The sequence below is a fragment of the Pseudorca crassidens genome, chromosome 8, assembly GCF_039906515.1.
Source record: "Pseudorca crassidens isolate mPseCra1 chromosome 8, mPseCra1.hap1, whole genome shotgun sequence".
Classification (NCBI taxonomy): domain Eukaryota; kingdom Metazoa; phylum Chordata; class Mammalia; order Artiodactyla; family Delphinidae; genus Pseudorca; species Pseudorca crassidens.
This window is the reverse complement of record NC_090303.1, coordinates 11,007,501-11,029,213: the sequence shown is the minus strand read 5'-3', so window position 1 is coordinate 11,029,213 and position 21,713 is coordinate 11,007,501. Positions and strand designations below refer to the sequence as shown.

Below are 21,713 nucleotides of genomic sequence, written 5' to 3'. Positions count from 1 at the left end.
GACACCAAAGGACAAATACTGTGATTCCACTTATATGAGGACCCTCGAGTGGTCAAATCCATAGAGACAGAAAGGTAGAATGATGGTTGCCAGGGGTTCGTGGAGTGGGTCAGAAGTTATTGTTTAACGCGTATTGAGTTTCAGGTTGGGAAGGTGAAGATGTTCTGGAGATGGATGGTGGTGAATTCACAACAGTGTGAATGTACTTTAAATACTTCACACTTCAGCAATGTGGATTGTACACTTAAAATGATTAAGATGGTCAATTTTATGTTATGTATATTTTACCACAATTTACAAAAAAGAGGGCAGGGCAGGAAGATGGAAGAACTCGGATCCCTGCAGCCATCCAGCTCCAGTTATCCGACCCCTCTTCCTTTACATCCCTGTCATGGGGCTTCTCTTACTGCAGCTAGACGCACTCCTAAGTGATGTGCCCGGAACTCCCTGCTCTCTCTCACCTGGCTCTCAGCATCCCCTACTGGTGCTTTGCAGGGCCCAGTTGATATTTTCAGCCAGATACCTCTTCTTTGTGGGGAATGCCCTGGGCATTGTCGGATTTAACAGCATTCCTCCTTCTACCCACTAGATGCCAGTAGCATCCACCCCCAGATGTGATGATCTCAACTGTCTCCACTCCTTGCCAGAGGCCGCGTTGGGGCAAATCACCCCAGTTGAGAACCACTGCCCCACGAAGCCTTTGCTAAGCCAGCTAACTTGCCCACTGTTCTCCACGTGTCCTGTGGGTCCCTTGCCCCCAGCTCAGCTGTGACGCCACAAAGGCCCCTCCACGTCTTCCCGATTCCTACCTGTCCTTCACAACTCGCGTCAAATTCTTCAGCGTGGTGGGGACTTTGCCCACCACCCCAGGCCCAGGTGGGCTCTCCATGCTCTAGCCATCACAGCATTTGGCCTCTCTGTTGCCTTATGTATGTGTTTTGCTCCTGGAAGCTGAGTTCCTGGTTCCTGGGGGCAGGAATATTGCACATATAAGGGTCCAATCTATGCATTTCAGTGAACATATGAGATTGTCTTTCCCTGGGGCCCAGCCGCAGCCAGGAAGCACTGGTGTGGAAGCCAGAAAGCTCAGGGCTGTCTGGTCCTTTGTCCCCATCCCCGGTGGGGCAGCCACCAACATCTCGGGAGTCTGCTCACCCAGCTTGCTCACACAGCATCTCAGGAGCCTGAGGTGGGGAAGGGCCTGCAGGTCCATGGAGAGGATGGCCCAGGACTATGGCCTGGCCTGGTCTCTGCCCTGAGTCACAGAGGTGACTTGGAGGGAGCGTCCAGCCCATTGCATCGGGGGCAGAGTCCAGCCTGCTTAGCACATCCTTCCTTCCACTTTTAACTGGAACTAGTGCTCAAGAGCCTCAGGCAGGAGAGGGGCTTGTGACAATGAATCACCCTCAAGGTACCAGGGACACTCTCAGGGGAAAAGCTTTGAATGAACATGGGTGAGTCCTGGTTGGGCCCAAGAACCCATTAACAACTTGGCATGGTGCATGCTTCCAAGAGCTCCCAGGCCAGAGTAAAGACCAGGCCCCAGAGACAAGCCTAATGAGGTCAAGGGCAGTATTAGATACTCACCGAGAAAAAGGTGCCCAGCCCAGGCCAAGGATCAGGAAGCCTTCCTGGAGGAAGCCATGCCCAGGCAAGAAAGGTTCCACACTCTAGGGTTGCCAAATTTAGTAAATACAGAGGAAGATGCCCAGCCAGTTCTAAATTTCAGATAAACAACTAATAATTTTTTAGTATGTCACAAATATTGGATGGGACATATCAATACTTAGGCTAGAAAGTTACACCCTTTATCACTGCCCCTCACAGATGAAGATGAGACTCAGAGAAGGGACAGGACAGGGCTGGACCTTGGGTTCTAGAGGGGAGCCCACTGATCTGAGCACCCTCCTACTCTGCCACTTAGCTGGCTGGCACTAGGCTGGCTACTTACTCTCTCTGAGCTGCAGTTTTCCAACCTGTACAATGGGATGTGTGTGTGGACAGTAAAGCTCTCAAGGGCTGGTGTGGGGTCCAGCAGCATCAGGCTCCCACAGGAAGGAGGTTATTAGAAATGCAGAATCTCTGGCCCTGTCCCAGACCCGTGGGATGAAACCTGCATTCTGAGAAGCCTCTGCGATCCAGGTGTGCATTCAAGTTTGAGGGCGCTGTGTGCAGAGCTGTCCCATGGGACCCAGGGGCTAGCACAGAGCCAGGCACGGGGCGGGGGGCGCTGGGGCACAGGGGCTCCCAAGCCTTATTGGCTCATCCTACACACAGGGACACTCGGAGAGGGCACTATACACCCACTTACAGCTGAGACCCCAGAGGAGGCCAAGAAAAGCGAGGCGCTTCCCTGGAGGCCGGGCTGGCACATCTCGGTGCCACAGAGGCAGTTCTTGGAGCTGGTCTGAAGGCCTCGGATACACCCGTGCTCTCCAGCTCAGCCGTGCCACGTCGATCTCACTGCTTCTCAGCAGCCTTGAGGATGGATTCGTGGGCAAACAGACACTCGAGCTCTGAAGAGGCTCTGAGCTGAGTGAGGTTGAGTCTGCCCAGCGAGGTGCCTGGCGCACCGTGGGAGACTGGGCAGAGGTGACTTTTCCTGCCCAGAAGGATCACGTCTTCTTTTTCCACATAAACATGGCTGTGGTGAACACACGAGAAGTGGCTCTGGGCCCCGCTGAGAAGCAGGACACCCTAAGGCTTTTTTCCGGGGAAGAGGATGGCATTTGGCAGGGGTGCCTCCCTGCACGAATTCAGCTCGATCGACATTGCCTCCCTCCAGGAAAAACTGCCGCTAAAGACCAAAGTCCCCGAGAACAACTAATTCCCCAAAGGCTGAGTCACCGATCCTCAGCAGATGGGGAGAGAATTAGCTGGAATGGGAAATGCACTTGAACTGGTTCGTGCTCTGGGTCCAGAGGTTTCTAGGGACACTCTGTTCTCCCATGCGTTATCGCCGTGGCTAAATCTGATCAGGGTGCTACCCTGCTTCAAATCCACTGGCGCCTTTCGGTATCTTTTGATTTTTTAACATGTGACTATTATCTTTTTAAAATAAATCAGGTTAGTTTTTCAGTCTTTGCCTGTTTTGGTGACGACCACTTTGGTTTTCTTTTCATTCTCAGATGTGCCGGGTTCCCTCCCACCCGGAGCACTTACACACACTGTTCCCTCTCACAACTGCTGTTCCCCCCACCCTTCCAGTCTCACCTGACTCCTCCAATTGGGTGAGGCCCCAGGTAACCCTCCTGGCACCGTGGACGTCCCAGAAGGGTGCCAGTCTAGCCAACAGTGCGCTGGCTGGGGGGCCTGGCCCGCTCCCTCCTGCCCCCAGCCCAGCACCTGCACCTGGCAGCTCCAACAAGCGTTGGCGGAGCAGAAAGGTGCTTCAGGAGTCTGTAGCTTGGGGGAGGTTGGGATGCACTGAAAGCTTGGTTCTTGACCCCTCTAAAGGTCCTCCCATGCAGGGGCTGTGCTCTGTCCATCTCCCCTAGACCCTAGCCCACAGCCAGGAACACAGTGGCACCCATTCAAGCCTACGCGTGGGTGGGAGTAGGCCAGCCAGGGGTGGAGAAAGTCCCTGCACTCTGCTGCCCCCTTTGCCGTAAGCTCTGTGCGTAGCCAGCCTGGAAACGGCTGGAAACAGGCCAAGCTTATCTGTTGCTCAATGAAGCTGAGCTTAAGGCAGACTAATCCCACCTCTTTCCTTCCAGGTCCATATAACCCATCACGTGCACGCCTGTGTCCCAGGGCCTGTCCAGTTCTGTTTTGGACGTGCTTAACGAGGGCACAGGTTTCGGTATCAGATACACAAGTTCAACCTCTGAGGGCCTGTTTCCCCACGTGTAAATGGACAGCAGTGCCTCCATCCAAGGCTGTGTGACTGAATGAAACATCCGTACACCTTCCCTCTGCAGACCCAGGGCATGGGGACACACCACTCTCCTCAACCCGCCCAATTCAGATCCCACCAAGTGCCAGGGCCCATTCCAGCTGAGCGAGGGTTATGTAAACACAGCCCAGGGTTATGTAATAAAGTGCCTAGGGTGGCACCTGCCCCACGCTGGTGAGAGCGCCGGCAGCGCTGGCTACTCCTCCGTGGGCGTGGATAGCCGGGCCAGCCCGAGACACCAGAGCAGGCCTGTGCTGACCTCCAAATCCTGCCATCACCTGCCCTGTGACCTTGACGACAGGTTAAGTTCTGAGCCTCAGTCTCCCACCCAGGAATCGGGAGTAGCCTTATGTTGGTAGAATGCTCAGCACGGCTCCCGGCACACAGCCTGCATCCAGCACGCGGCCGCCAAGCCCCAGCTCTGTGCCCAGGTGGGAACACAGCCCAGAGCAGAGGCCCCTTTGAGAAGGAACATCACTGGGGGAACCCGAGGCGCCCACTCTCCTGCATCCGGGCTGACTCTGGGTGTAAGCTCATTGGCCGGGATGCCTGGAGGTGGCAGGCGGAGGAACAAGGAAGGTTACAGTGCGAGGTTGGCACACATCGTAGAGCAGACAGCCTCCTCGATGGCCCGGGCTGTCGTGTCCCCAGGGCCAGGCCTCAGCTGCTCACCTGCCTCGGGCAGCAGAGACTGAAGGCAGCAGCCAGGCGGGGGCCAGGAAGCTCTCCAAGGCCGGCTCATCCCACGCGCAGTGACACCCACAACGCTCTCGGTACAGTTCTGGGACCCAGCAGACACTCATAAGCAGCCATCTTTGTTCAGCTCCATTAACCAATCTCCATTAAGGCGCCCGAGCCAGGGCAGACCGCAGGAACGCTGGCTGCATTGCACTGGCCGCTGTTCCACTCACTGATAATCCCACCCGAGCAGCAACCCCTACCACGCACACCCTGGCTCCCTGGAAATCCTCAGAACAGGAGCAGGAAATGTGGAGACCCCAAACCTGAGGTCCCAGCAACCCCAAGTCCCAGCACACCGTAACAGCAGCCAGAGACCCGGGCTCCTCCCGCCATGCAGACCAGATGGCGCTGACGCCTGCTTTTCTTTCTGAAAGAAACTCAAGCACTTTTGATTTTCTTCCCCGGCACAATCCAGGGCACTGAGTCATCAGCGTCGTGCCTCCTCCAGACAGCAGCTGGGAGGCCCAGATGTGGGTTGGGACCCTCTACTGTTACAGCCTTGCAGCTGAGCTGACAGCAACGGAACAGGGCGTGTGGGCGTCACACTGCCACTCGTGCATTTAAAACCCAGGTGGAGTCCGGCCCCCACGAGCTCCTGAGTGGTCCTGAGCTCACACCCAGCTTCTCCTTGGCCTTAACCTTTGCGCCGCCATCGCCATCATACTAGGCGCCGCTGACCACCGGCGCTCGGTAGCAGCAGCCGCAGTCGCCTGGACCAGCCCTCGAGTCCTCCTGCACCCCACTCCAGTCCCCGGCCCCGCTGCCGCTAGCCAGTCAATTCGCTGCTAGTCCCATGGGTCACGTGAGACAGAGGAGGAGTGTGATGCTCACTGGGTGACATACTTCAGTAAGCCAGATACTGACGCTTGGGAATTGCATAAAGGGACGAACATGCTAGTTGGCTATGATGTGGTTCCAGAACGCAAAATCACTGCAGACATGCAGACACTTAAATGATTCTGCTAGTGCAGTTCACATCCTAGAGGTTAAGGTCAAAGCACGACCTCATAAGGAAATCTACCCTAACGTCATCCAGGAACCTAGACGAACTTTAAATGAACTGGGAATCTCCACTCCAGAGGAACTGCGCCTTGACAAAGTGTAAACCCCATGGATGGGCTTCCCAAGGATTTACTGATACTGCTACTTGACTGTAAACAACCACCTGGAAATACTGAAGATAACATACTACCTTACCTGAACGAGTTTTCCTTTTTGAGTACCAAACCATGTAATATATCGATAACTTGGACTTGAATAAAAGGAAAATGAGTTTGAACTGAAACAAACAAACAAACAAACAAAAAAACCGCACCCAGGTGTGCTGAACGGAGCAGAGCAGAGAGCAGTTTGGGGAGGAGAGACAGCTGTCCCTGGCTGCCTGAGAGAGTGGAAGGCTGAATTTACAACGTGTCCATATCTGGAGAAAGACCATCTTCCCTGCAGGCGAGAAGTCGTTTCCAAGCTTCAGGGAAGGGAGGCTGTCAGCCTAATCCTAGACAGGAAGGCTGGAGCTGCTGGCGGTTAGGCCAGAGACCCAGAGGAGGGCAGGTGTCTCCTGGGCCCGAAGGCACCAGGTTGCAGCACTGCATGGCTTACCTCTTCTGGCCAAGGAGGCACTGTACACAGCAGGCAGAGAGCCAGGCACTGCTTACCGGAAGTGGTTTCTGATTCCCAAGGTTTCCAGGGATGGCCCCTTCCTACAGGCAGGAGGCACAAACCAGGGCAACTAGGATTTTTATTCTGTTGTTAAAGGCAAAGCACCACCCTGGCCATAAGTCTAGAGGGCCACAGTGCTGCCTGCCCCGAATCCAGTCCATCCAGTGCGGGAATCAAGCTCCCTCCAGGCTGGGAAGCCTGCTCCACACCCTGTGCTCAGCCCCGGGAGAGGCCCTGGACAAGCTTAGGAGGGCGCTGCTGTGGGTCCGCACTTCTCTTCTCTGTGCCTGAAGCTGCGCAGTGGGTTCTGGGTTTTCGCCTTCTGTGGGGGCAAAACTGTGGATTAGCTGTGGCGAGTGGACGTCCGTGTGAGCAAAAGGAGACAGACTCAGAAAAGGGGGTGCCGTTGCCACTTGACAAGCCGTACAGGCCATGAGCCAAGGACAGGAGCTGCTGTGGACACCACAGGGGCCCACCTTCTACTTCCTGTAGCTTGAAGAATGAGGAGGGCAGTGGGGACAGAACAGCAGGTCCCCCTTTGCTCCTGAAGCTGCCCCGTGGGTGGCCAAGGCAGAGCCCCAGTACCCACAACCTTGATCAGGGGCCTGGAGTTTGGGGCCAGTCCTCGGGACTTCTCCCTCCTGAGGGCAAGGGGCAAGCACATCCTGGCGACAAGGGAGCAAGGTGAGAGGGGAGCCCTGCAGCTGTCACCGAGGCCCCAGGGGACATACCTTGGCCTTCTTAGAGGAAGGGGGCTTCTTCCGCTTCTTGTGAGGGTGGAGGAGGCCGCGAAGAGCAGGAGGAACTGGAAGAGATATCTGGCTCAGCGGCCACTGCCCACCTCGTGCGCCAGCTCCAGCCCCTCTCCTCAGCCAGCGTCTGAGAGCCCGCCAGCTCCACCCTCCAGCTGGCTCCACCCTCCAGCTGGCTCCACCCTCCAGCTGGCTCCACCCTCCAGCTGGCTCCACCCTCCAGCTGGCTCCACCCCCCAGCTGGCTCCACCCTCCAGCTGGCTCCCAGGGTGCTCTCTCCCACTCTGAGCCAGTGCCTGGCACTCCAGTACACACTTAAAATGCCTAAGAACACACGACTATCTATTATCACACATGCACAGGGCCAGAAGAACAGCTATCCCCAGGGGTGGGATTCTGGGGACTTTCACCGTCTAAAACACTTCTTTACAGTATTTAGATTTGTCACAGTAAATGTGTAACAGAGAAAAGAAAATGCTGGGACTTCCCTGGTGGTTCAGTGGTTAAGACTACGCTCTTCGAATGCAAGGGGGGCCCGGGTTAGATCCCTGGTCAGCGACCTAGTTCTGTGTGCCGCAACTAAGAGCCCACATGCTGCAACTAAAGATCACGCATGCCACAACGAAGATCCTGCATGCCACAACTAAGACCCGGTGCAGCCAAATAAGTATTTAAAAAAAAAAAAAAAAAAGGAAAGAAAATGCTGCTGAAACAAAAAAACCCTACATGTAATTTCTTCCTATGTGGCCCCTCCTCCCATATCCTTCCTCACCTGTCAGGTGCCACCATCACTGCTCGTGACCTGCTACATGATCCCTGGGCTCTGCTGTCACTCCCAACTGCCCAACAGCACAGGGTCCCATCCGGCCAGGCCACACAGGTCCTGACAGGCCTCTGGGCATCACACCGCCACACCCTCCCACGTCACCTTGACCCCTTTAGGTCACACGCTTCTGGCAATGACTTTGCTCCTTTGTGACAGAGAGGATGGAGTTCCCTCCTGAGGCAGGAGATAGATGAGCCCCAGGTTAGCCATTTACAACTAGCCTCCTGTTTACACTTTGAAAATAAAGATGATAATAATAGGAACAGGATAAGCAGCTGGACTTTGTCTCCTGTGGACACCTCAAGGTAACGGGAATGGCAGGAACAGAGAGGGGTTAAGCGCTGCTTAGGTAAAAGATAAGGAAACCACATATTTCCCATTCTTGGGGTCAAGGAGACCTCCCAAACTATGCATGAGCAAACAGTTCCTCAGGGGACGGGGCGCTAGACCATAATATGGTCTGCTAACCTCCCCAACACCCTCGTGCTGGAATCCATCTTGGCTAAAAGATGCATGCGCACATCCGGCAGGGCCTTGAGTCCAACCAGGTATGGACCTGGAGCCAGATAAAGCAAGATGACTGGCCAGATGAAACTGGAAAGCTGCCTCCACAGAAGTGACTTGAAGCACCCCAAAAGCTCCCGGCTGGCTCGTGCTCTCTCTCTCGAGCCCACCCATGTTTCTCTGCACCCATCTTCCCTCCTAATAAAACTTTACTTACCTCACTACTTTTTGCTGAATTTTAAAGAATTGCTGAACTCTTTCTTCAAAGCAGACAAAAGCCAGGGCCCTGCTCCTAGGCACTACTAGTCTCTGGTGGTCTAGGGGCTAGGATACGCCCCTCTCACCATCACGGTCCGAGTTCGACTCCCGCTCAGGGAACTGAGATCCCACCTCAAGCTGCCACTCCCAAGAGCACTCCCACCCCCTCTCCCCCCTCCTTTCTCACTCCGCAGACCAGGACCCCGGCTGGTGTCCCCTATAGCTCACTGTCCTGGGGGAAGTTGGTATTTTCCCGTATCTCCTGGATCCTTCCCTTCCACTCGCTGGGGCCTCTCCTGCCACACCTGCCAGTTTATGCCAATCCAGCGGGGTGCTGGGGAAGGGGGTCTGCACTCACCACTCCTCTTCCTTAACCCACTTTAAGCATCTTCAGCATAAAAGTCACACATACTCGTTACCAAAGACACAAAGGACATCGTTACCCAGGTGTAAACGGAGCCAGGCTCCTGAACACCTCAGCTGGGCTTTGGCCTCCTCTACATCACAGAAACCATCTCAGGGTCCATTCTTGTCCTCACAGCTGCAACCCGGACATCCCTTGTCCCCACAAGGTCTGTTCTCTGTTCCCTCTGCCAACTGTTCTAGGGACTCCAGCCACCTCCCACCCCCCGGCTTGGCCCGGTCACTAATCCCGAGTCTTCTCCAGCACCAGCAGCACTGCCTCTTACCTGCGACACCCCACCCCCACCCCCGCACCTGGTCACTCCCTTCCACACCCAGGCGGCTGCTTGGCCAGGTACTGGCTCGCACTTTCACTGGGCCAGGCTCTGGGGCGAAAACCCCTGGCCTTGAATGCCCGGTTTCCTGTCTCCCCAACAGAGACAGCAATGCCTACCCAGGAGGCTGTGCAGCTCAGTTCAAGCGAGTGAACAGAGGTGCGTTTGTGTCTGTATGCATGCTTGCTGCCCAGTCCCCATGGTCCTGTGTCAGCCCAGTGCACGGCAGCTGAGGGACAAACGCCCACCGCGTCCCCCAGCCCTGCTCACCCAGGTAGTCAGGGACGTGGCCCAGGTGGGGCTTCACCACAGCGGGGTGCAAGGGTAGGTCGTGCCGCAGCAGCTGGAGATCCCTGGGGTTGTCTTCAAAGTACGTCTGGCAGGGGAGAGAAGTGGGCACTGCGGGGTCAGTCCTCCTTCTGCAATTTCACAGGGGAGTTTCTGAACTGGTAATCGGTCTTCCAGAATTTCAAGGGCTAAGGTCTCACACCGCCTTCATCTGTGGTCACCTGGTCCCCCTCCAGAGCCAGCTCCAGACCTGGTTTCTCACCTCCCCTCAAGTGCTCTGCACACATGGGAAGGCATGTGTCCCCGTTCCCACTCCCCTTTCTGTGGAGAGGTCAGGAGCCTGCTGCACCCTCCTCACTGATCATCACCCCACGGGCCGTCCTGCACTGACACACAAACAGCCGCCTCTTCCTTTTCTGTGTAACACGCACCGCGTGGATGCACCCGACTTGGCTTCCTGCATCTCTGTGGAGGACTCCCAGGTGTTTCCACCTGGGGAATCATGACGAACACGGGCACACGTGCGACTGTGCACGTCAAGAAAATAAACTCCAGGAGCTGTGATTCTGATGGACACGGCCACTGTCCACCACAGAGGCCAGGCTGATTCACCTCCTAACAGGACAGTTGGCGTCCTTCACCCGCTCTTGGCCTGTTTCCTCCCCACCGACCTGCTGAAGGCACAGCTAGCTGTCCAGTTCACTGCCTCTCACGCTCATAGCAGGGCCAGCCTCCTGGAAGGGCGATGTCCTGAAGCCTCGCCCCTCCCTCCCCACGGCCCCTCACCTTGAGCTTCTCCGAGTGCAGAAGCTCCTCCTTGATCTCCTTCAGCCTCGCCTCGCGGATGGCTTGTTTAGTCACTGAGCGCATGGCGTCCTGGGGGCAGACGCCGAAGGTCAAGACGGCGGGGCTGTGAGCCAGCCCTCCTGCCGTGCCGGGGTGCTCAGCAGCAAGGGCCTGACGCTGGGTCCTAGAGAAGCTCCGAGCACTCCCGACCCCAGGGGGCCCCGCTCACCCTGCAGCGGTAGCGGAAGCCCTCGATCTCCTCCATGCGGAACTGGTAGGGAAGCAGGACGGGGGCTCCGCTCCCTGTGGAGGAGACGGCAGTGAGGCTCCCCTGGGCTAAATGCTCAGGCTGGGGTCTAGTGGGGGCCTACTGCTTAGAGGTAGGGGTGAGGCACCCCTCACGCTGGGGCGAGGCAGCCGGGGAGCCAGCCCACTCCTTCCCCGCAGCGCACACGTGCGCAAAAACACCTGGGTCTCACGGACAGTTCACAACAGGCGATCCACTCTGCTGTGGCCAGGGCGGCTTGTTGTCCCCACGTCCTGGGTTCCTGTCACATCTCTCAGCCTCAGGACCTGCCCACCCGCCCACTCTCCTCCTTCCAGGCCACTCCAGCCACGAGGTACCCGTGATGACAGCCGCGGAGCACTAAGGAGCACCAGCCCTTTCCGTCAGACACCGGTCTGTCATAGTAGCGTCCTGGGTCACTCGATGTTTACAAAAGAAGATGGGGCAGGGGGGCGGGGTTTGGCGGTGCAGCAGGGGCTTCACCCATTTCAGGTAAGGAAACCAGGGCACAGAGAAGCAAGGCCCAGAGTCGTCCCTCGATCCGCCGTCACGCAATGCCCCAGGCCACCTTCTACACAAGCCCAGGGCTCAATGCCAGGTGGTGAGCATGTCCTTTCTCGGCCCATGTGGCAAGCAGCAGTGAGGCCCCACAGGAAGCCCAGGCTGGACCCTCCACCCATAACCTGCTGGATGGTGGAGCAGCCCTGCCCAGCCCCGGCTAGCGTGCCCTTCCTGCAGCCTGGAACGCCGCCTGGCTGCCCCGCTACAGCATGACCTCCCAAAGGTGCCAGTGCAGAAACCCCCCAGCAGCCCCCTCTCCCAGGGTCTCCTCTGAGATGCCACCAGTCCCACCCTGTCTCCCAAACCTCTTCCCTTGGCCCTTCTGCCCCATGAGGCAGAGAATAAACATGACTTTAGCCAATTACACGACGGCTCTGGACCTCAGCTGGCTTGACTGTGAAGGGGGGCAGTGCCTGCCACCCAGGGAAAGGCAAGGACAGGTGGAGCGACATGGTGCACAGCATGGCCAAGTGTGTGGGCGGCTGCTGCTTGTGCCGGTGTCCCTGCTGCCATCACCACCACCGGGTCTACGGTGTCATGGCAGAAGCCTGGCCCTGGCGCAGACCAGTGAGAGCTGGGCTCTTACCTCCGCTGAGAAGCTCCTCGATCTTGCCCAGATGGGACTGCTCCGTGGGCAGCACGAAGGTCAAGACGATGCCTGGGTTGTTGGCACGTGCCGTCCTGCAAGGAGAGACGGCCCAGCCCGTGTCTTTGGCTATGTGTCCTGCAGTGTGCCCTCCGTCCAGGTGCCCAGCCCGCCACACTCCAGTTCTCCTACCTGCCGGCCCGATGTATGTAGGCCTCGGGGGTGGGGGGGAGATCAAAGTTGAGCACAGCACACACGTGGTGGAAGTCTATGCCGCGGGCCACACCAGCCTCCGGATCAGCGGCCCTGCAGGAAAACGCCCCGACCTCAGACAGACCCCTCCTCTCCTCCAAGGCCACGTTCTCAAGCTTATTTAATCCGCAAAATCTCTACACAAAGCCTTGTATGGAACTACAGGACCCTGACACGTGTAAGACTCTTAAGCATCTGAACTGGAACAGGAACTAGGGTAGTGGGGGCAGCCAAACCGGGCTCTGACCTCAGCTCTGGGGCAACACTGCCCACCGTCAATCCGATAACAATTCCCAGCCAGCCAACCCGTTAGGCAGACAGAGACTGGGGACTCCTCTTTCCCCCTAAGAAAGATCCTTCCCAAAAGTCACAGCCACTGGAGGCTGGGCCACCTCCCCTCACAGGATGATGACGTGCCAACAAACCAGGCAGTCTGGCCCTTCATGCTGCCCATGCAGCACGTGTGTTGGCCCTTCACTCCCTGCCCCCAAAGGCTGAAAAGCGGGTCTCCCTGGGGAGGGCTGGGAGAAGAGAAGCATGGACTCACCTGTTCCGCTTGGGTCCTTTGCCCCGATGCTTGCCCTTGACTGGAGGCCCCAAAACTTCAGCATCTGTTGCTATGACGCAGTCATAGAAGCCTTGGTTAAACTGTGAGATGATGTGGCACCTGTGGCCCGAGAGCAGACGGAAGTGAGCCCCAAGAGCAGGCTGGAGGTCCCTCTCCTGCCCCCTGCTTGGTCATAACGGTCACCCTTCCTGACTCTTCCCTCTTCTTCAACTCTTCCCCGACTTAATCTTTGTGCCTCAACCTCCTCAAATGAAGATGGAATTACAGTAGGTACCGCAGAGTTGTGACAGATAAAGTCAGCGAGGATCAGTCAAGCCCAGAGCCTGGGCACGATCTTCAACCAAAACATGGGAGATGGCACACCTGGAGCGCAGCGGGAGCTCTCCATTGAGCACACAGGCGGGGATGCTGAACTGCTCCAGGAACAGGCGCAGCCGGTAACTCCGCTCCATTGTGTTAACGAAGAGCAGAGACTTTCCCCGAATCAATGACAGTTTGAGCAGGGCATACAGCAACAGAAATTTGTCTTCCTCAGTCTCACAGACCACCTGAAACTGCTGTAACTGGTCTGGCCCTGGCAGCTGGGACTCCTGTAACTTGAGGGTAACCTAGGGGAGGACAGGCCTGTGGTCAGGAAAGAAAAGAAGACAGAAATGCTACTGCAAGCCACTGGCTCACCAACCACAGCACAAACGTGTTAGTGCAGGGCACCATGGGTCCCCTCCAACTGTGTAATGTAAGAATTCAAAGCATGCTAACCGTTGTAGTGTACAGAGAACATCAAACTACAAAACTACAAACATTTGGGGCACAGAACAAAGAGAAACATGCTATAAATGACTGTAGTGAGGAGAGAACCCCTATAGCAGCAACCTTCCTGAAGAGTAAAGTTCACATAAGGTGAGAACTTTAGCCCTGCTGCTCAAAGTAGCCTTTGTGCCCCTTGGGGGTCCCTTCTCAGGCTTTAGGCAAAGCATGGTTTGAAGCTCCTAGCGGACATCTGGAGCTACATAGTGATTTTAGGTTGGGGGGCAGGGGTATGGTTACAACTACCGGCTTCTAGCACATCAGAACCAGGAATGCTAAACCAATAATTTCCCACCCCAAATAACAAAGGGTTCCTTTGAGAAGGGAGAAGCAAGTCCTTTTGAGTTTCATGTCAACGCCTCTAGATGCTTCCAAAGGGCCCTTACCGGGTTATGCAGTACCAGCTCCTTGAGTGCTTGTACGTCCTCATTAAAAGTAGCCGACATCAGAAAAGCCTGGTAAATCCGGGGCAAGTGACTAAAATGAAACAGAGCCCCATCAGACGCCAGCTCCAAAGCCTCTAACTGTGGCAGATGAACTGCCCCCTCACTCTAGGTCCTAGTGTCTATTCACAACCCCTTTTCCTTACCAGAGAAGACTCTTGAGTTCCTCCTCAAAGCCAAAGGAGAAAAGAAGATCAGCCTCATCGACCACCAGCAGCTCCAGGGAGTCTTGCAGTTTCAAGTTGTCTTGTTGCAAGTGGTTTAATATGCGGGATGGGGTCCCCACCACTACATCGGGCTTCTCCATCAGTACAGCTCTGCAGGTGGGCAACACCTCAGTATTGGGGAGAGGGTAGCAGCTGGGATCTCACCCTGGATTAGCCCTCTTTCTTGCTGCACACAAACCCAAACCCACATCCCAGTGCAAACTCATTCCCCTACAGCCCTGTTGCTTTCACCCACCTCTGAGAGGCTGAGTCTTCAGCGGCTGAGACATTGGCCACCCGGATGTCTCGAGCACAGTAGGCAGCCAGCTGTTGAATCATGGACTGGGCCTGCCGTGCCAGTTCCTTGGTCGGCACAAGGACAAGGGCTCTCACAGCCTGCTCTACCGCGGGGCCTGTCTGCAAGAGACGAATTAAAGACTTCAGCCGGTCGGTTCATGTCATCACAGCCACCGCATGCTTCTCTCTACCTCTTCCAGACAATCTGACCCAACTGCTGTGGCTTCCTCACAACAATCCAGTTGTGGTCTGGTCATCCCTTCACTTACTTTACCCACCTCTGAATGTAGATAGAAGACTTTTCCCAGGCACTGACCTCAAATAGGATAACTTACTTCATGGTTACAAAGTTACTTAAAATGTACTAATTACGACATTGGCTTTTCTGGAGGAGAAAATGTGCCTACTTTTTACAGTATAAACAAGAGAAAGCGATTTACTCAAGATTACACAAAGAACGGTGGTCGCAGGGCCCGGACTTAGAACCCAAGTAACCTGAATCCCAGGCCAGAGCGTTTTACCCCAAAACCACCAGGTTCTCTCAGACCACGCTTCACGGGTAAGAGGTCAAAAGAAAACCCGGTTCTTGGGAAAGACTTGGGTGCGTGCGGGGGGCGGGCACAGCTTTCCAAGAGGGCACAACGCAACTCAGACGCCTGCTGCTCCCTTTCCCGGCCCCTCCCCCGACTCACCGCCTTCTTGTGGAGCAGATGCTGCAGCATCGGAATGGCATAAGCGGCGGTCTTCCCTGAACCCGTGCGGGCCCGAGCCAGGAGGTCCTTCCCCTCCAGGGCCAGTGGGATGGCCTTTTCCTGGATCAGCGTGGGTCGCGACCAGCCCAGGTCGGTGACGGCCTAGAGGAGACAAGGGACGGCTCAGGCAGCGCGCTGCCCTGCCGCCGCCCCTCTCCACGTCAGCCCGGCTCCTCAGCCCTCCCCGGTACCTGTAAGAGCCGGTGGTCCAGGCCCATGTGTTCAAAGCCCAGCGTTTCGGGATCCTCCATGCTGCTGCTCTGTAGTGACAGCGCGCACGCGCGACAGGAAGAGCACGCAATGACGCGTGGGCTTGTCAGAGCAGCAACCAATCAGCTTCAAAGGAGTCAGCACGTCCCGGAAGTGGGCTTCCGGTGTTACGCGGAGTGCTGCGGCTGCGGTGGCTTGTGCGGCCGGGGGTCTCGGGGAGGGGCGGGGAGGGGCGGCGAGGGGCAGGGACCCTCCCGGGCGGGGACCCTCCCCTCGGGTCCTCGCCGGTTCCCTGACACGACCTCCAAGTGGCGTGCTAGGTTAAGGTTACCAGCTGCAGGGGCAGGCTCGCCCTAGCAGTAATGCCAGCATTAGTTATATTGACAAATACATAAATGTTTAGAGTGTTCGTCTGTGTACTACCTAAGAACAGGCATGCTGCGGGTGGTAGCTTACCACGTTCGGGAAACACTGGTGAGTCCTGCGCCCTTTCCTACCATTATGCATCTGGGAGATCTCTGTCAGGTTTATCTGTAAGCACTAATTGCTCTGCCACCTGCTGTACTCAGGAAAAGTGCACCAGCATATGTGTTCCAGGGCTGTTTGCCTGTAGCAGTGGTGGGAACCGTGGGAATCTGTAACGGGGCAATGGCTTTGAGAGTAGAAAGCGACGCTGGGTGTACCAGCATATAACAGAGGTCACCGAGGCTGGGCTAAGGTTCAGGGCCACAGGCAATCCAAAGGACAGGCCATAGCAATTGGATTGTACAAGGATGAAGGTTGGAAGAATGAGTGGCATAAGAAACAAAAAGGTAGGTTGCTCTGGGTTTCCCAAACCTAGCAGCCCATGTTGCCTGCACCGCTTGGTTAAAAATAAGAATTCTTGGGAGTTCCCTGGTGGCCTAGTGGTTAGGATTCCGGGTTTTCACGCGGTGGCCCAGGTTCAATTCCTGTTTGGGGGAACTGAGATCCCACAAGTGGTGCAGCGCGGCCAAAAACAAAAAGTTTTCTTAGTCCCCACCTGTATTAGTTTCCTATTGCTGCTGTAACAAATTACCATAAACTTAGTGGCTTAACACAAACTTATTATCTTATGGTTCTGTAGGTCAGCAGTCTGAGGAGGCCTCACTAGGCTGAAATTACAATGTTGGCAGGGCTGCATTCCCTTCTGGAGGCTCGAGAGGAATCATCCCTTTTTTGCCTCTCCCACCTTGGCTTGTGGCCCCCTTCCTTTATCTTCAAAGCTGTTAATGGAGGGTTGGATCCTCACCTCACATCACTGCAACTTTCTTTTGCCTCCCTCTTCCATTTTTAAAGAAACTTTGTTATGATATTGGGCCCACCCCAATAATCCAGGATAATCGCCGTATTTTAGAGGCAGATGATAGCAACCTTAATTCCTCTTTGCCATGTTTGGTAACATAGTCACAGGTTTCAGGAATTAGTACATCTAACTGGACATCTTTGGGAGGCTATTATTCTGCCTACCACACCACCCCAAACATAAACCTACTTAAACAGCTGGACCTGAGTGTTGCCCAGGAATCTATATTGACGAGTTTCTCACATGACCCTATAAATCTCCTCTGACGTGGGCCCAGCATGAGAGCCAGAGGTTAGGCTCTGGCTGTTGTTAGGGTGAGAACTGAGAGCAATTCATGCACCACAGGTAAAGTGGGGCTGGGACCAAAAGATGGAGATGGGAACTACCAGTCCGAGTGAGAGCTGGGGACTGGGCCAGGGATGATGGGATGAGTAGAATGGCTCCTACGCCCCACCCCCTTTTTGTGGTAAGGAGGTAGAAGGCTGTTTGATAAGGGTGTTATATAACCTAAGAAAGCAAGACTTTCAGAATGGAATCAAGGTAGTACTGGGGGGGGGGGGAGAAAATCACCAGAATTCCTTGGATGTAGCCGAACTTTCAGAAACATCTTCCTAGGCCATAATGTGTCTGAATACCACACACCAGTATGGAAATCCTTCTTTCCCCCATAGCCACCACCTATTAGCCTGTCCTCTGGCAATCGAGATTCCAAGTGCCCATCAGTGTAAAGGTGTGCTATACTCCCACCTTTGTCCTCACTCCACTCCCCTTCCTATCAAAAAATTCACAGGAGGAGAAACTGAGGACACACTGATGTATCAGCATAATTAAGATGCACAGCTGGACAGACTGTTGAAGGCCACCCCAGCTCTTCTGTGTAGTTTCCTGTATTCCCACAGTCCAGGCTCCAGTGTCTGATTAGCTGGCTAGATTCCTAGTAACAGCCACAGAGCAGAAATGTGTTCCCTTCCTGACACATCCCATGGTCCCCAAGAGGCTCAGGCCAGAGGTCCACACGCTGACTAGTTCCAAGGCTACCTGATTTTCCCTGTGTTAATTCTATGAAGACAATTAAGAACAATTTTAAATATCCAAAGAATTTTGGAAGAGTCATTTATGGCATTTCACCTCACTGGACCGTTAACGTGGCCATCCAGAATTAGAATTTTTAAAATATCTACAAAAATATTAAATGACAAAGCCTATACAACTAAATTGCATATACTTTTTTTTTTTTTTTTTTTTTGCGGTACGCGGGCCTCTCACCGCCGCGGCCTCTCCCGTCCCGGAGCACAGGCTCCGGACGCGCAGGCCCAGCGGCCATGCCCTGCCGCTCCGCGGCACGTGGGATCCTCCCAGACCGGGGCACGAACCCACGTCCCCTGCATCAGCAGGCGGACTCCCAACCACTGCGCCACCAGGGAAGCCCTAAATTGCATATACTTTTATAAGTGAAAGTAGGCACACACGTGGAATAGTATAGAACATAAAGAGAAAAACAAGAAGGGCAGAATTTAGTTTTGTACGTCAGATAAATAATGTATTTTAAGTAAATAAAACCACGAAATAAAACGTCAAGAATGGGCAACTAAGGGCATTAAGCTTTATACAGCAGAAGGGCATGAGGGAAGTACACTAAGATGTGTTTAAATTTATGATTCCAGGGAGCTAAGAAACGGGTACGTAATCTCCTCACAGGATTCCTTGCTGACAGGTCTACTTGGTTGAGCTCTGTGAATGGCTGAGCCACCACCCTGTCCATTCCCACAACCCCAGAGTCTCAGTCAGGCCAGGCTCTAGCACCACAAGCCCACATGCTGAAATCCACTCTGGGTCAGCTGCAGAGGCACCCAGACCAAGAGCCTTTCCTCCATTTCCCTTTGTGCCTCCCCTCTGCCCACAGCCTCTTATTTCATTTCAAACACAGCTACTACAACACGCTTTATTTCACTGGAAAAATCTGTATAAAGAACCAAATCTGGTTCCCATGAAGAAAACATTTACCACAGCTTAAATAAACGTTAAGGGAAATGGGAGGGTAAGAGTGCCCTGCCTTGTGCTAGCTCTGTCACTGCCTCAGTCTGAACTCGGGCCCTGTGTGACGGAAATCACAGGTGTCCCAGAGAATTCTCTGCCTGGCCCTCTGATTAGGCCTTGAGAGCAGCTGTCATGTCTGCTTTCTGGCCCTGAGAACTGAAATCCTGAGAGCTGCCATGGTAGTTAGTTATCAAGAATGCATTGGTAAACAATGCAGAAGAGACTGCATTGGTGTTTTCAGCTAGTCACACAAAGGCAGTAACACTTCAACTAGGAAGGAAAATATATAATTTTATCAAAAAATAGTTCTAATATATAGAAAAACATTTCAATCCTCTGGGGCCTTTGCCCCTTATTTACATTCACGAAGCCACTGAGTGAACCCAGGACTGACGGGAGCAGTGAGGTGGGGCCTCCTCGGTGGGGCATTTTGGTCGCCTACTTTCTAAGCAGACGAAGAGAGAGGTTAAAGCAGTAGGAGAGACATTTGCTCATTTTGTGACAGGATGGAGAGGAATCACTAGTGGCGAAAGCAGCAAGACAGTCCTGGGTCAGTTCTGACTCCCCACAAACCCCAAGACAGATCTTTGAAAGCTTGGACCAATGTCCTGTGTCCTTGAGAACCAGTGTTGTTAACAAGTGGCTGATCTGAATGCTTTGTTGCCATGGAACCAATGTGGCTTATATTCTTTTTTTCACTGTTTCTTCCCTCAAAATCCAGATGGATAAGGTATTGGGTGGGGAAAGTACCAAACAACTGAGGTGACAGGAAAGGGTCATATGGAGAGGGCACTACACCAGCTTCTTGGCCTCAAAGAAGCTCTTGAGGTGACGCATCTGCCAGATGCCAGTGAGGATGAGGATGGCGGTCTGAGCGATGGACCACCACAGGACTCTCTGGTTGGTGCTCTCACTGATCAGACGGAAGCGCTCTTCACGATACTGCGTAGGACAATGGACGCAGGATTAAATGTGTAGGAGAGACAGTCCCAGCATTTGTGAGGCCCCTCCCTCCTGTGCGACGACTCAATTGTGGGACCAAACGCCTTTTGAAATGCTGCCTCTGGTTCCCCTGGAAGTGCCCCAAGGAAGTGACATGCTGCCCCTCCACAAGCATCTCTGCTAGGACAGAAATCACGCTCTTACCATTTCAGCAAGATCCCAATGTAAAGAGGTAGGCAATGGCTATTGATAGTGTGTGAACTGTCCTCTCTACCCTTTATTCTACGGAGCGGAAAAAACGGCTGATAGCCCTTCGTTCCAGTCTTTGAACAGCTGATCTCCCAAGCAGGGAAGGCCCCAGGCAGAAACTTCCAGTAAGTGTAGTGGGTATAAAGGTCAACTGCCATGTCCAAGTACAGTGACATGCCCTTACCCTTTGGTAATCCTGCTCCTTCTGGATCTGTTCCACCTGATCCAGCAACTGGCGGGCTCGGAGCTGCAGCTCTGTCAGTTTATCCTTGGCAGCAATCTCGGGGTAGTTGTTGGCATGCTCCCCGACCTGGATGTCTAGATGCACACGCTAGAAGGAAACAGGGTTGGACCCCAAAGTCGTAAGGTCAGAGACACTCTGTGGTTATGGTGTCTAAGTGGTGGGACCTCCGATGGTCTGTTCCAGGCTATGGAACCCACTCTTGTCCCTGGCTGTGGGACAGAAGGGCAACGTCTATTTCTTGCTTGTGACTGTGCCAGAAAGTGTTACAAATGATAAGGGTAATAAATCAAAATTTTGTAACCAAGTGAGAGATTCTGAGCTATGGCCAAAGAGAAAATTCTCTTACCAGTCTGCCGCCAGCAAAGAGAGCCATCCTGGTAGAGTTGGAGTGCAGGCAGATCTGATGGTCACCAGGAGTGTGGGAAGTGAAGGTGAAGCGGCCCTCTGAGCCATACTGCCGGGACAGCACCACCTGCAGCACAGCAGTCAGTGAAAGCCCCCGCCTCTACTCTGACCTCTCCAAGTGCAAGCTCATGTCTTCTGAGCTCTGTCCACCCCAAGAGCTCTAGTGAAGGTGGCCTTACCTTGCCTTCAGGGTCCTTCACCTCCACATGCATGCCCAGGCCGGGGGTCGAGGGTAGGAAGATCTCCTTCTGCTTATCCCACATTTGGGTGCGGTAGTTCCCTGCGGAGCAGACGGAGCTGTCACAACCTACCTAGTCCGTCTGGCTCCCACGCTCCGCGGGGCGCCGCGGTTCCCAGGACGCCGGGCAGGGGGCACTGCTCCCCCGGCCACGGTCCGGCGTCCACAGGGCGCCGCTAGGAGCGGGGAGCCGGACCGCGTCGGGAGGACACGCAGGGCCCTGTCCACCCTCGCCCCGCCTGACCGATAACCATGGTCTCGTCGGGGATTTCCTCGATGAAGCAGCGCTTTTCGGTCTCGCCGATGTGGAAATAGAGCCCTCGGGCGCCCGGCGCGCACAGCGCGATGAGCAGCAGCGCCAACAACCCCATTGCCCGCCGACGCCCAGCCCCAACACCTGCCAACGCGCGCCCCTCCGCCCAGGGCGCATGCGCGCACCTGCGCCCAGCTCTCAAACGACGCAGCAAGACCCGGCGCAGAATACGCGTGCGCGGTGCCTCCCTCCCTGCGTCCGCTCTGCCCCGCCTCGCGTGCGTCTTCCAGGCCAGGATGCACAGCCGAGGGGAGGGTGCGCACGCGCAGGACGCTCGGGGCTTCCCTCACGCTCTCTGGCTGCGCAGTCTGTTTGGTCACCGGCCAACGAGCGGTTTATACCCAGTGCGCATGCGCGCGCCTACGTCCCGCTCCCAGTAAACGCGGCACGGCGGAGTGGAGAGTAAGCGTGGACCGACGCCTTCTTTGCAGATCCTGCTTAGAGTTCTGCTGGCCTGCGCCGGGGCTTGTGTCCCAGATCTGGACGGCTGGAGGGCGGGCCCCAGATCTGGAAGATTGGGTCCCCCGGGGCGTCCGGACTCGGGGTC

At 55.0% G+C, this 21,713-nt stretch overlaps 3 protein-coding genes across 4 annotated transcripts in view; all 3 read right to left on the bottom strand.

The window, feature by feature from the left end:
- The window catches only part of NPC1L1 (NPC1 like intracellular cholesterol transporter 1), a 46,289-nt gene extending 40,083 nt beyond the window's left edge, over window positions 1-6,206 (bottom strand). The window contains exon 1 of the mRNA XM_067745780.1: window positions 810-6,206. The gene's annotated coding sequence lies outside the window, so the exon portion shown is untranslated. The remainder of the gene's footprint in view (window positions 1-809) is intronic.
- A 151-nt stretch (window positions 6,207-6,357) lies between these two features.
- DDX56 (DEAD-box helicase 56) lies at window positions 6,358-15,507 on the bottom strand. 2 transcript variants are annotated; one of them, XM_067745778.1, is made up of 14 exons: window positions 15,396-15,507; window positions 15,145-15,306; window positions 14,412-14,572; window positions 14,096-14,266; window positions 13,893-13,983; window positions 13,063-13,307; window positions 12,679-12,798; window positions 12,072-12,185; window positions 11,880-11,974; window positions 10,676-10,749; window positions 10,447-10,536; window positions 9,643-9,748; window positions 7,027-7,100; window positions 6,358-6,617 (listed from the first exon to the last, which is right to left on the bottom strand). In XM_067745778.1, the coding sequence occupies exons 1-14, from the start codon at window positions 15,453-15,455 to the stop codon at window positions 6,540-6,542; spliced, it is 1,641 nt and encodes a 546-aa protein (XP_067601879.1). In that variant the 5' UTR covers window positions 15,456-15,507; the 3' UTR covers window positions 6,358-6,539. The 2 variants fall into 2 exon arrangements, with proteins under 2 accessions (XP_067601879.1, XP_067601880.1); XM_067745779.1 differs by lacking the exons at window positions 6,358-6,617; window positions 7,027-7,100; window positions 9,643-9,748 and adding an exon at window positions 9,751-9,791.
- Window positions 15,508-18,666: 3,159 nt separating this feature from the next.
- Window positions 18,667-21,287, bottom strand: TMED4 (transmembrane p24 trafficking protein 4). Its single transcript, XM_067745774.1, has 5 exons — window positions 21,098-21,287; window positions 20,795-20,895; window positions 20,557-20,682; window positions 20,151-20,297; window positions 18,667-19,717 (listed from the first exon to the last, which is right to left on the bottom strand). Exons 1-5 carry the CDS (start codon window positions 21,222-21,224, stop codon window positions 19,568-19,570), a joined length of 651 nt encoding a protein of 216 aa, XP_067601875.1. The 5' UTR covers window positions 21,225-21,287; the 3' UTR covers window positions 18,667-19,567.
- Window positions 21,288-21,713: the final 426 nt, after the last annotated feature.

Bases quoted from the DNA above. Each gene is read 5' to 3' on its own strand.
- TMED4 (XM_067745774.1), bottom strand. From the start codon at position 21,224: ATGGGGTTGTTGGCGCTGCTGCTCATCGCGCTGTGCGCGCCGGGCGCC. The intron at 20,896-21,097 runs GTCAGGCGGGGC...TCTGCTCCGCAG, and splicing joins CGACGAGACCATGGTTATCG to GGAACTACCGCACCCAAATG. The intron at 20,298-20,556 runs GTAAGAGAATTT...GTTTCCTTCTAG, and splicing joins TCTTTGCTGGCGGCAGACTG to CGTGTGCATCTAGACATCCA.
- DDX56 (XM_067745778.1), bottom strand. From the start codon at position 15,455: ATGGAGGATCCCGAAACGCTGGGCTTTGAACACATGGGCCTGGACCAC. The intron at 14,573-15,144 runs GTGAGTCGGGGG...CGTCTCTTGCAG, and splicing joins ATCTGCTCCACAAGAAGGCG to ACAGGCCCCGCGGTAGAGCA. The intron at 7,101-9,642 runs GTGAGCAGGGCT...TATCTCTTCCAG, and splicing joins CCACGTCCCTGACTACCTGG to TTCCTCCTGCTCTTCGCGGC.